Here is a 12,996-nt window from a genome sequence, read left to right as displayed (position 1 = left end):
TTTTAGAAGATTTGTCTGAATAAGCTAGCCCAACCTATTTGGTGCGAGAGCATAACGTAATTCTACTCGGTTAGAATACCACGTAAGTTTTTTCAAATTCAAACTACACATTCTTGTCTTTACCTTTATCGAACAAATTTAATATTTTTTCCACAACGTTTCAACATGTTTTCCCGGTTCAAATTATCTTAGCCACTCTTCTTCATGGCTGTAAATACGAAACCGAAAAACGAAATCAAACGATATTTTTGGTGAAAACCCAAATCAAAACTGAAAACGAAACCGATAAAAATTGAAAACCGAAAACGAAACCAAAACCAAAACTGTTAGATATAAAGATTAAACAGCGTTTCTTTTTCGTTATTAGTTCGAAACTAATCAAAACCTACAGTTTAGTAGCCTTAGTCTAGTTGGAGTTCCAGACTCGAAATTGAGGACTTGCCTTATCTAATCGATTTGAATTATCTTTGAAATGTAAATACGAGTATGAATGTTTGTTTTTATTTTCATTGCCATTTTGAATTTATGATTGCGAATTTCAATTAAAAAGTAAATCCCAAGGGCTCCAAAACTGCCAGAATTAAGGCAAAAAAGATATGAAAAATGAAAATTTTATATTTTCTCAGCACTCATTAAAAAACGAAATACAAAACGGAACCGGAATCGAAAATCGATATTATTGATAACAAAAACCGAATTCAAAAACGAAAACCGATACCGATTGGAAATCTGGAAAACCTAACACAAAAAAGATTCTGATATTATATCGCTTTTATACAGCCCCGCTCCTCACCCTGCAAGAAGGGTGGTAGAGAGAGGGGGAGAGTTAAGGAAAATCAGTTAAAAATTGAAAAACGACCCACGCCCGCGCCACAGAGAATTCTTAAACCGTTCAGGCCCTGTGGTGTTGAGAATTGTATTATTTTGAAGAAGACTGATCTGTCGATAGAGATCAAGAAATACTTACCGTTTTCATTAGAATTTCTTCAGATTTCGAAATTATGGGTTCCAACTGTTGTATCAATCTAGCAGCTCCAGCTATCCTTCTGGCCTTAGGATAAGACTTAATTAATTGTTTTTGAAATAGCACGCACATATATAAGTAAATTTTTACGATAACAAGATTTTTATCAATTTTATTTTTTTGTTTTTTGTTTCAGTATCATGTTTAAGTTGTGTTTTTACCCAAAGTGTCTCTGTACCACCTGAAAATAAAAGTGATAATGTCGCATCTATCACACAAACAGTATATGGATTTTTGGATTTCACTACCACCATTGGTAACACTGTTATGGTTTTTTCGCCACAAAGTGCGTCTACCACAAGTGAGTAAAGAAATCTACTCGGGATCATTTTTCATTTAAATGATCACGTCAATTTTATTAGGCACTTATACGAATAATATTTAAATCGACGAAACAGTGTCCAACGATTCCCAATTATCTGTATAAATACGAGGTTTTTTTTGGCAAATAAAGTTGATTTTTTTAATCCGTGAGACAAATTTATCTATGTTGAATTTTTATGATTTCCATGTAGGTACTTACTTTTTCATATGTGTAGAAATTATTTAAATCCGTTACCTAGAAAACTGAAATAATAATACTTAGGTGCCTTTACCTACCTACACATAATAAGGACATCTAAAAAAAAATTACATTTCGATGTCGTATAGCGTAAACGACGTGTTCATTGTACACATATAAAGTTACTACCAAGCTAACACATTTGTCAACTTTATATACCACGTTATTTTACAGGTGAAAAGTCCACGGTCCAGGATACAGTTACGGTAATAAATGAAAAACCGCGAACGGAGAGCGGAAATTCGGTGATAGAAATTAAACCTAGTAAAACCGCAACGTCGTCGCAAACGTCTCAGCTAGATAATAAAGTAGAAAGTAAAAATGTTGGTAAAAATGAAACGAGCTCCGACAAGAACGATAAATCAAAAGATACAGAAAACAAAAAACCTACAACAAAAGCAGCGGCCGTATTGAAAAGCACGACCCATTCGCAGAACGTACCGTCGTCGCCGTCGCCGCCGCCGCCGCCGCCGTCGTCATCCCAGAATAAAACAAACGTGAAAAACAAGACGGAAAAAAGTACTAATAAAGCGACGTCTAAAAGCCTACCTCAAAACTCGACGGCGAAAGTTGTCGCGAAATCAGATAAACCAAAAAGTACGCCTAAAACTACCACCGCTAAACTAGACTTGGTAACAGAATCGAATTCCAGTCCGCAATTAATCTCTACTAAGAAATTTAATAAAGAAACCGAAAAAACTAAACCGACGTCTAAGCCGGAAACTACCACCAAGGCTAATGTAACACCAAAAGCTCACAAGCCCGATGTAAAAGCTAACAAATTACTCGCTTCTAACCAAACATCTAACGTTACTGCTAAACCCAACGTAAAAAGCACCACGAAAAGCGATAAACCAAAAAGCACTACCAAGACGACTACGAAATTCGAATCGGTATCAGTTTCAGAACCGCCGAAAACTACTCAAGAATCGGAAAAAGTCGTCAATTCCGTTATCATAGCCAGCAAAGTGGAAATTCGAGAAGGTCCAACAAGTGTTCAAAAAGTAGTCAAAAAGCAGGAAATCGAACCCACAAACGTCGACCAGAGTTTGTCGAGTAGTGTTCAAGTTAAAAATGCCGACCAAAGTAAATCGTCGTCGACGGCAGTGTCTACTGAACCTGAAGAACAGACAAAAACTACCGAAGCGAAAGAAGAAAACACTTCTATTACAGACGAACCTGCTGTGATTTCTAGTAGCGGCGTTTTAGCTCCGGAATACGATTTCCTTTCCAGGCAACCTTCCGAAGTGGTCGACGAAACATATAAGGTTAGTGTGATGCTTGGAAACTATTTTTGTATTTTCATTTTACATATGTAGAAATGTGGTGTGTCCAACTGTCCGACGAGCAGAGGCGGGTCGAAGTTATACTATTTAGGGGGAGGGGGCTGTATCATGTCATTTTGCCGACAAAAAATTGTGATTTTTCCGACAAAAATTAAAGTTTTAACGAGCTAAACACCAATGGCGTATACTGAAGTTATGGGGGGGGGGGGGTGTTATATTTTCATTTGTGATGGAGGCCGAATATTTTTGGGAATATCAATTCAAAAAATAAAAAAACTACCATTTTTGTATATGTTTCATTTTATATTTTCACCAGAGCACAATTTAGTGACTCTATTAAAAAAAAAATGAAAAATTCGCACTTTTCAAATGGTTTGGGTACTACGAGTATTTCATTTTCAATATAAGGTTGGTGTATCCCCCTATACCCCCTCTTAAATTCGCCCCCGCCAAGGAGTGCATGAGGGATGTGGGTATCTCAAGAAATGAACATATTAATTTGAGTAACTAGGTACAATGTTAGCAGTCGGAAAATATTTTAGATCGACAAGTTGCCTATTATAACAAATTGAAGGCGAAAATTCGTGTTGGAAGAAACTTGTTTTATCAAGTCTTTAGTTGTAATAGTTCAGTAGTCGTGAAAAATAAGAATGGACTACGTAATTATTTATTTTTTCGATTTTTTGGTGTCTTAAAGTACCTATACTTACGAAGAAAATAAGAATTCAATCAAAAGGTCTTGAATATTATTACCATACACCAGCAATTTTTTGAACCAAACTCAAAAATGATCTCCAGCAAACAACATTTCAGGTGCAAAATAATGTTTTATATTTGGCGAATTTTTAAAAATTACATTTTTTCTTGGGTAGTTGCCCTGCTTTTTATTAGTAAAAATTAAAATTTATCAAACCGAAGCAGAAAATTTCCTCAATTAATCGCAATTTTGAGCGATTTTTTAGCTTACGGTGCAGGTGTATTTTTACGGTTTTTTCAGTTTTAAAAATGTCTTATGAATATGTGTAAGTACATTTCGAATGAACTGATATGAACTTGCATAAACAAGTACGTTTACAAAAATACATTCCATTTATTTTTTGAATTATTAGTGACCCGGGGAAAAAAGTTCAAACTTGGCCATACATGATCATGTATGGTGGATGAACTCGAGCATACATGATCATACATAAACCGAAGTTTCCATACATGCTCATGTTACAAAATTGTCCCCCACATGATCATACATGTCATATATGATCATGTATGATCAAGTATGATTTAGTGTAACCATGATCATGTGTAAATGCGGGGATTTTTTTTAACATGAACATGTATGATCATACTTAAAATTTGAGAATGTATGAATTTTTATAATAAAAATATTGTCAGTACCCGGGGAAAAAAGTTCAAACTTGGCCATACATGATCATGTATGGTGGATGAACTCGAGCATACATGATCACACATAAACCGAAGTTTCCATACATGCTCATGTTACAAAATTGTCCCCCACATGATCATACATGTCATATATGATCATGTATGATCAAGTATGATTTAGTGTAACCATGATCATGTGTAAATGCGGGGATTTTTTTTAACATGAACATGTATGATCATACTTAAAATTCGAGAATGTATGAATTTTTATAATAAAAATATTGTCAGTATAAAATATATGGGATGATTTGCTGAATGGTATAAGTACATAAGATGTGCTAAGAATGCAAGACAAATGTGGATAAATGAATTTCAGACATTTTTCCAGATTATAGACACTTTTCTAGATTATAGAATAAAATGTATGATATAAAACATGCAATTTCATACAAATGATCCATACATGAGCATGTGGGGGACAATTTTTTAGTATGATCATGTATGAAGTCGTCATACATGATCATGTATGGCCAAGTTTGAACTTTTTTCCCCGGGGAATTTCAAAAAAATCAAAATTTGGTTAAAATTGAGATAAGGTTAGCATAGATAATGTTTGCTTTGTGCTGGTATTTTTGACCTCGGAAATGGATTGGCCGAAGTTTTGTACTTTTGTACCATTTTCAGAACCTTTGGAAGGTTTTCTTGTGTTGAGAAGATGCTTGATTTCATTGTTACTTTTTTGGGGAATTGAAAAAAAATTTTTGGCTTCATTTTATGGAAATAATTAAAATTTTACGAAATTAAAATTTTAAGGTGATGTCTGGTTTGCGTACATATAAGAATGTAGGTATTGAGTTTGCACCATTTCAGACTCTCCACTCTCCAGCAGATTTTTTGATTCTGTGTTGAAAAGATACAGAATTTCGCATTTTGACTTTTTTAAAATGAAAATTCTTTTAAAAGCGAAAAATTTCATCAGGAGGCTTCAAAAAGGCTTAAAATGACGAAAAATTTCAAGGTCTTAAAAATAAAGCATACGAGTAATATAAAATTTAAAAAATTCTAGATTTACAGGTTTTTTTTTTAGTATTTAAAAATGAAATGGAGTTTACCCAAAAATAAGTGAATTGTACATTTTCAATCATTCCGTGGAACCCTAAAAGTAGTTTTGGGTTTCAATGACAATGGTTTAGATTAACGCAGAATCTTAAAAAACCACGTTTTTTTTTCTCCTCAAAAATGCCTCATCTTTGAGGACCTATATAAGTATATCTCTCCACGGCCATCCATGAGGCTTACATTTTTTTTGAGTGACTTTCAACTTGAAACGAAGGTTTCTACAAAATTTGGTCAAAATCCTGCTCCACCCTGCATAAAAATAATACTATCTGTCAGCATACCAACTCATCGTCAATTTATTTTGTTTTTATCTACTCAGGTTATAGATTTGAAACCGAACTCCGCGAATGGAAAATATCAAAAACAAAAAAACACTTATCGCGGAACTACACCACCGCCGGCGGAAAATTACGAAGAAACTCAACCGTTAGGGTTAGTAAATAGTCTGTCTGATTCGATAATTAAAGACGGTTTGACGACCGTTTACGAAACCAACATAATCGGTACGGTAATTTCGGGCAAATACGCTCAAGTGCTTCAAAGTAATTCTCATGTTCAAAATCAAAAGAAAATAAAACCGTCTCCGTCGTCTTCGGCACGCATATTAAAAACAGCAGCTCCGACTTCTTTGAAATCAAGCAAAGTACCCAGTTTGGATCCAACACTGGTGAACGCTTACGAAGACGATTCGAGCTCTTTATACTCGGAACCTTACAACGCCGATCAGAGCAATATAAAACCGTCTCGTAAACCGCCGTCTATTGGTGGTAATTCGTTTTCAAAGAATAAATATTCGTCTAATAAAAATAAATTCAAAGAAGATTATCGGGAAGATTACAGTACTACGTCATCGGAAGATGAAGATACTCTGGATACCGATTACACCATCTCCAATTCGAACCCTACATCTCCGTCATATTTGCAATCGACTTCTAAAAAAACAACCACGAAAAATAAGTCCAATCAAAATGGAAGACCGTTCAAGTAAGTGCAACCACCTTCTTCTCACGATTCCATTTTTTATAAGTACACACAGTTAACCCTGGCTCTATCGTACTTACCTCATCGCGTTTCCATTCTACTAAAATGGAAGTTTTCCCCCGAAATGAGAACTTTAATACGTAGGAAAAGTATTCGAAAATTAAAGCGAGCGAAAATTTAAACTTATTTTTATTGCAGAATGAAAAGGTATTCTAAACCGTATTCAAAAGAGGGGTTCATTTAATATTTTTTTCAACAAATATTTTTTCTTCGCTTTTTTTTTCAAGAAATATACTTTGATGTCAGAAACCTGCAATTAAGAGCTTTACCTCAAAAGTATAACTCGGTTTTTAACGTTATATAGTCGTGAATTGTGTAGCATTTTCATCCTTATTTTTTAAGTTACCTACCTAGTCATCGGCCTTGAATGGCGAATTGTGGGGTTTCCTGTACTCGGAAAACGATTTTGGCATATAACTTTCGATGTCAAGTAGCCTATTTTGGATTAGGTAGGTACCTGTTTTAAAGAAAATTTGTTCGAAAGGAATGAGTATTCTACTAATCAGTACTTTACCTATCTATCTAATTTCATGAATTTACATAAGTAGGTAATGAAAATGCAAAATTACTTTTTAATCTCTTATGAAAGGTATGCCAGCGTTATGTGGAAAGGTTGATCAGTTCATGGGCTCCTCTTCACAAATCACATACACTGAAAAAAAAAAAAAAATAAAAATTACTATTTCAGTATAGTAACCGGATCCAATCCAAAAATAATAGTGATTTTTACTCAGCCAAAAAATACATTTTACCTATAGAATTAGGTAAAATTTATTACTCTCATAGTAAAATTTACTAATCTCATAGTAAAAATCGCAATATTTTTGAATGGGATCCGGTTACTGTATGAAATAGTAAAAATTATCCATATTTTTTTTTTCCGTGTAGGTACCTAACTTTCTGTACACTTTCTGGATCATTTTTTCGAAAAAAAACATTGTTGCACTTTGGGAGACGTTGAAAAAAAAACTAAGTATTCACAAATTTTCCGCAGTAATGCGACGAACAAGTTGAAATCATAATAGATCCGTAATAACTAGAAACCATCGACTTAGTTTGAAATTTCTTGTGCAGAATTACTTGGTTGTGGCGAACAAAAGTTTTTGCTTTTCTGGTTATGGGAAGTTTCTGCACCCGTATAAGTGCGAGGAATTTGTGAAAAGAGGAAACTGCAGAAGTTTAAAATTATAAAAATTAAATTTATCGACTGAATAGAAGAAGGTAGGTATTCTCGATGCTCGGGGGTATTTTTAGTCGTTCAAGCATACGAAAATGTATTTTAATAATTTCGCAAGATTACGACAGACAAATTATAGTCGCTAGGGTAAATACGATTATTCGCAATACGACAGTTTCGGTTACTCTAATTAAGAATCTGTTTTTGACAAGCGTACGCAGCAGCCTTAGGATGTTATTTCTTAAAATTTGTTTTATTTTTTTCTCCTGTTCTCTTAATAATTATTCCAACGAGCACTATACCGAACTCGATGTTTTAATTAGATTCCAAAACAATAGATTCAGCAGACCGACGACACCAGAATTAGCGACGGTTTCGGTATTTAGCGAGAGCAAAGCTTCGGCGGTTACTCCTTCGTACAGCGCCGGAGGTAGACGTTTTACTCCTAGTAATAGGAGATCGACCGCTAAACCAGCGACTACTTCTTCCGAAACGGAAAGAGGATACACCAACAAACGCAGTTATAAGTCTAAAATCGGTCCATCGAACGTGGATAGTAATAACATAGCGCCGGTGTCATCGTCAACTTATAAATTCAAACTGGCTAGGCCCGGCGATGCCCGTTGGCGTTTTCCAACCACGCCTAAACCACGCGTTAACATTCGTAGAAAAGACGAACATCTCGACAACGTTACCGTCAGCCCTGTGCCTCAATTTACGCCCGATATTCAACTGGAAACCGATCAGGAATTGTCAGGATCTGGAATATTTCCAGCCCTGCAGCACGAAGATAATTCACTGGTGCAAGATGTAACGCCGACGCCTACTCTCGAAACGCTGCGAGTGGAGATTTCGACGCCTGCCGATTTCAAAGATGTTTATTACGAAATTGCCACCATCAAATCACCGTATCATTACACTGTAAGTGGTTCACAATGATATATCAGTAGGTACTTAGGTACATATATATAGAATAGATTTATAATGCATGTACATACATATGTATTTTCATAATTCATCTTCTACCAGTCTCCAACACCGATATGTGCATAATTTGATGGCATTTCAATTAGGTACCTACCTATTACAAGATGAGGAATTGACTGAATTGAGGATTTTATAACCCAATCTAAGTACATAGTATAGTTTTTCACTGTTTGAGCCGCGTGAAAATTTTGTAATTATTTTTTTAGTTATGCTGTTTTGCTAACGTATATATAGACATACCAAACTACCTACCTACCATCATTTTATCAGGATAGTAATTTCCTTCATTTTTATTCACAAATTTCAGCTCGATCGGAGTTGACGATTGTGAGGGTTACCTTGCAAGTGCTTTTATATCAATATAGCACCGTTGGGTGGGGGAGGGGGGTTGATACTAAACGTCCAAAATCTCCTCAAGTCGATATTTGATCCTTTATTTTTAATGCAAAAATTCCGTTCTCCAAAATGTTGAAGAAATCGACTACGATTTACGTAAAATGGAAAAGAAGCCATACACTCAGAATATAAATGAATCAATCTACCTTTTTTTTTTTTGAGAAAAGGAATCAATTATAAGAAATCAGGACATACTTTGTCATTCACAAAAATGTTCCAAAAATTAACGATTTCTTGTTGAAATGTTGAGAAAAAATTTGAAAAATCTTTAGGTGCTATAAAGTTTTTGTTCAAATTGGTATGCTTCTCGTGGCCGGTTGGCGGTTACACCTATAGATACCTATCAAAAAATGTATCAGCAGTTATAGCTACTTACTACTTGGATGTTTCGCTCAACACCCCACAGCACATTTATATTTGAGTTTGCAGACTGAAAAATATATATAAACCCTCCAACAATTGCCCCTATCAGCGTAAGTATTCTGCAATGAAATTTATGATTTTGTTTCAGGTGGGCACATCGAAGCATGTGCGAATGGTTACGGTAACTTCGACATTCAAAAAAAGCCTAGTTCAACCAACCGAATCGCCAACAGCTCGTACTGAACCATTATCCGAAAATATATTAGCTAGTACCCATAACGCGTACGATAAAGAGCCACCATTAGATTCGAGTATTGCTACTTTGCCGCCGATTGGTTTGGCCGGCGATGCGGAAACTCCGCCATTAGAAACGATGACCGAATCTTTCAGCACCACTCAGCTTATGCTCAAGACGCATATTTTGCCAGTAGTTCGAGGTGGCAGCGATACCACCATGTATACGCTGGTGCAATCTTACCACGTTACCAGATTAGTGACCGCTACCAAAACACTGCCTCCTATGGAGGTCTACCAATTCGTGCCTACTAAAGCGTTGAACGAATTCAATACCAGGTTAGATGAAGCCGGATCCGAGGTGCATTTGGAATTGGATTTCGGCGATAATAACGAGCAAGATGACGAATCCAGGCCAAACGTATCTAAAACTTTGTTATCCGATTTAGATTTAACCAACATCGGCTCTGATTTCGATATCACCGATGTCGATAAAAATAAAATACTCGAACAGCATTTAAGATCGAAGAAAGCTCACAAGTTGACAAAGTCGAGTACGCCGACGCCGCCGCCGTCGTCGCCTCCGACCTCTGAAAATCCGAGCACTCCGGCTCTCAGTCCGGATCAATTACAGCAGCTAGCTTTGCTAAAATTACTTAATCCGAATGCCGCCGCGCTGCCCAACGTAGTTACCTCATCTAGACCAATACTAAAGGTAGAAACCGCATACGAAACGTACATATTGCCCGTATTCAACGGCATCAGCACCGTATTTACCACCATTTCCAAACCAACGGCTACCGTAACGAAAACCGAATACGAATATGTGACAAATACGTTACCCGCGCTGCAGCCATCCGCATTTAATCCGCTGTTTCCGCAGCCTTCATTCCAAATCGCGACTACCCCTCTCGTCACGCAGACAATGTTGACAGAAACAGATAGCAAAGTGTTAAAATTAACTTTCGGCGCTAAAACAACCTACACTACTTTGTATTCGACCAAAGTTACGCCGACCATTATAACAACCTATATAACAAATTCTATGCCGATACAGCCTACGGCGGCTACATTCCCCGGATTCTTCAATCCGGCTCCTTATGGTTTTAATGCGCCTTTCCCATTTGTCGGCTGAACACGGTTGCGTGTGTGGCTGGCTATCCACGATCGACTTTAACTTTAAATTTGGAATAAAATTTCGAAATTCGACATTTCTTTCTTTCCTCGATACGTACCGAGTATATTCGACGAATTTTATCGTCGTTTCTTTCTCTAGCTCTCTTTTTTCCCTCTCTCCCTCTCATATGTTCCTTAAGCGCAAAACGTGACTCGTGAGTTGAAAACTTTGCTCAAATGAAGTACCTAACTTTGCCTAGATCAATATTAAGTATAATTGTGAGAAGCCATATATATGTATACTACGATATGTATTTAGTTAAGGAAATTGTAAATACGATGTGAAAAATCAACGAGTGATTTTTCAAAAGGTTCGAAGATTGAAAACTACCTATAGAAAGCTGTTTAGGTATACCTACTCGTACATTTAAAAAATAAAAAAATAAATATATTCTACGTTTTCAGTGATGCAACGACTAATTTTTTAAGGTAAAAAGGTAGGTTGTCAAGAGTGGAGGGGAAAGGTATAGTGATCCTTCTACGTCTTCTTCAGCTGTCTTTGAATTTTCCGTTAAAAATTGTTCATCCTTCCCCTCCCCACGTCAGCGGTCAAGAAGTTGATTTCTTCAAATAAGTACACATACCTAATGATATTCTCGTTATTCATTTTTTCAGATTCTCAAAAGTGATTTCCAAGTAAATTTTCCCATATTAAATGAAAATTGACGTCATTTTTCAATTTTTTCTCGAGCAATTCAAATTTTGAATATCTTGATTATTCATCACACTGCTTTGAAAACAACTAAAAGACGTTTCGAGATGTTTGCATCCCCTATCTAGGTACCTTTGGAGATATCTTGTCAAACTATCCTTTTTCTTGTTGTTACATCACTGAGGGATATTTTTCAATCTTCAAATCTTTGAAAACCATTTATTGAGTTACCTATGTTATTATTTATTTAATTTTCTAAGCGAGTATTAAGTATACGAATTTTTAACGAATTTTTTTAATTTTAAATTTTCGCTAGATGTGTGTGTGCGTGTAATTTTTCTTTATCATTATTTCTAATAATATTTGACAACCAAATAACGAACGGTTAGTATACTGCCAAGATTAAAAAGGGCTTTTTTCATAAGCACTAAGGAAAAAAATGCGCCAATTTCGTTGATTTATGGTTGTCATAAGTTATACGAAACTCGTATTTTTCTATAAAGAATAAATATTTCATAGTATCGGTGCCCTATTACGTTTAAGATTGTATTTTTAAAGAAAAATAGTACCCTCATAATATGGTAATTTTTCTCTCAAAATGAATCAAAATTCTGCCTGTATAAAAATTTGCAATTTTTTTTTATATTTATATCATAAGATCTTTACCTATGTCGGTGCCAGTGAAAATGACGGAAATGATTTTTTATTCTAAAAAATTCTCCTTACGAAAGAAATTTGGTGGGTATTTTCAATTTATCGTTGTATTCAATCGCGATCATTCGAAGTGTGAAAATGTAAATCCGGAATTGACCGCCTCACAGCTCATTCTATGTACGAGTACTTATGGGTGACCTTCAACTTTACTTCTTCCATTTTATCGAATGGAGTATAAATTCACGTTTGGTCAAGTATTTCGTAGAAAGAAAGAGGCGATTCGTGATCTACCAAGATCCCGGTGGCAATATTCCGAGACTTATATGTGTATTGATTAAATAATACGCGTAAAGGTACAGAATAAATTTTGTTATTATATTTTAATTTAGTATACGTATCGTATTAATTTATAATAATATTGCATCTGAATTGGTATCATGTGTATAGCGATAAATGTCTTGTTTCTCCATTGAAATAGTAAATATCATTTGAATAAGTTGAGTTTTTTTATTTTTTGTTGTAAATATTACCAATCTTTGTAAATAGTGTAGATTTCCTTTTACGAATAAAATTTGAATTTTGTATACATATATTTATTTTTTGTACGAGCTTACAAATGTCAACTTTTGAATAGGCGTAGGATACAGAGTAAAAGTTTCAAGTAGGTAAGTAAATAAATTTATACGAGGCATGCGCAAGGTCGAGGGAATAATAAAAACTTACTTAATGGCGAAGCATAGCATTAACACACGGATATGTTTTACGAGTGAAAATTTCAATTTTTGAGGTAGGTTGTACTTTCTCTGGCGAACGGTACAGGGGGACTCTTTTTTGCCGCAAACTGCGTAAGAAATGATGCAACACTTCAAATGTTAACTCTCGAAGTCATATCGTAGGAATTTTCGTTGGCAAATAGCTTTTACGTATTATGAACATTCAAGTAGA

The 12,996-nt window shown here is 35.3% G+C and overlaps 1 protein-coding gene across 3 annotated transcripts in view; it reads left to right on the top strand.

The window, feature by feature from the left end:
* Window positions 1-12,639, top strand: part of LOC135832273 (mucin-2) — an 88,933-nt gene extending 76,294 nt beyond the window's left edge. For all 3 annotated transcript variants that reach the window (XM_065345419.1, XM_065345420.1, XM_065345421.1), the window contains 5 exons: window positions 1,161-1,325; window positions 1,761-2,854; window positions 5,691-6,355; window positions 7,913-8,510; window positions 9,484-12,639. In XM_065345419.1, the coding sequence (XP_065201491.1) occupies window positions 1,161-1,325; window positions 1,761-2,854; window positions 5,691-6,355; window positions 7,913-8,510; window positions 9,484-10,704 (3,743 nt within the window). In that variant the 3' untranslated portion in view covers window positions 10,705-12,639. The remainder of the gene's footprint in view (window positions 1-1,160; window positions 1,326-1,760; window positions 2,855-5,690; window positions 6,356-7,912; window positions 8,511-9,483) is intronic.
* The last annotated feature ends 357 nt before the right edge of the window (window positions 12,640-12,996 follow it).

Source organism: Planococcus citri, chromosome 1 (assembly GCF_950023065.1).
Source record: "Planococcus citri chromosome 1, ihPlaCitr1.1, whole genome shotgun sequence".
Lineage (NCBI taxonomy): Eukaryota > Metazoa > Arthropoda > Insecta > Hemiptera > Pseudococcidae > Planococcus > Planococcus citri.
Note: the sequence above shows the minus strand (reverse complement) of the source record. Positions and strands in the feature narration are given on the sequence as shown.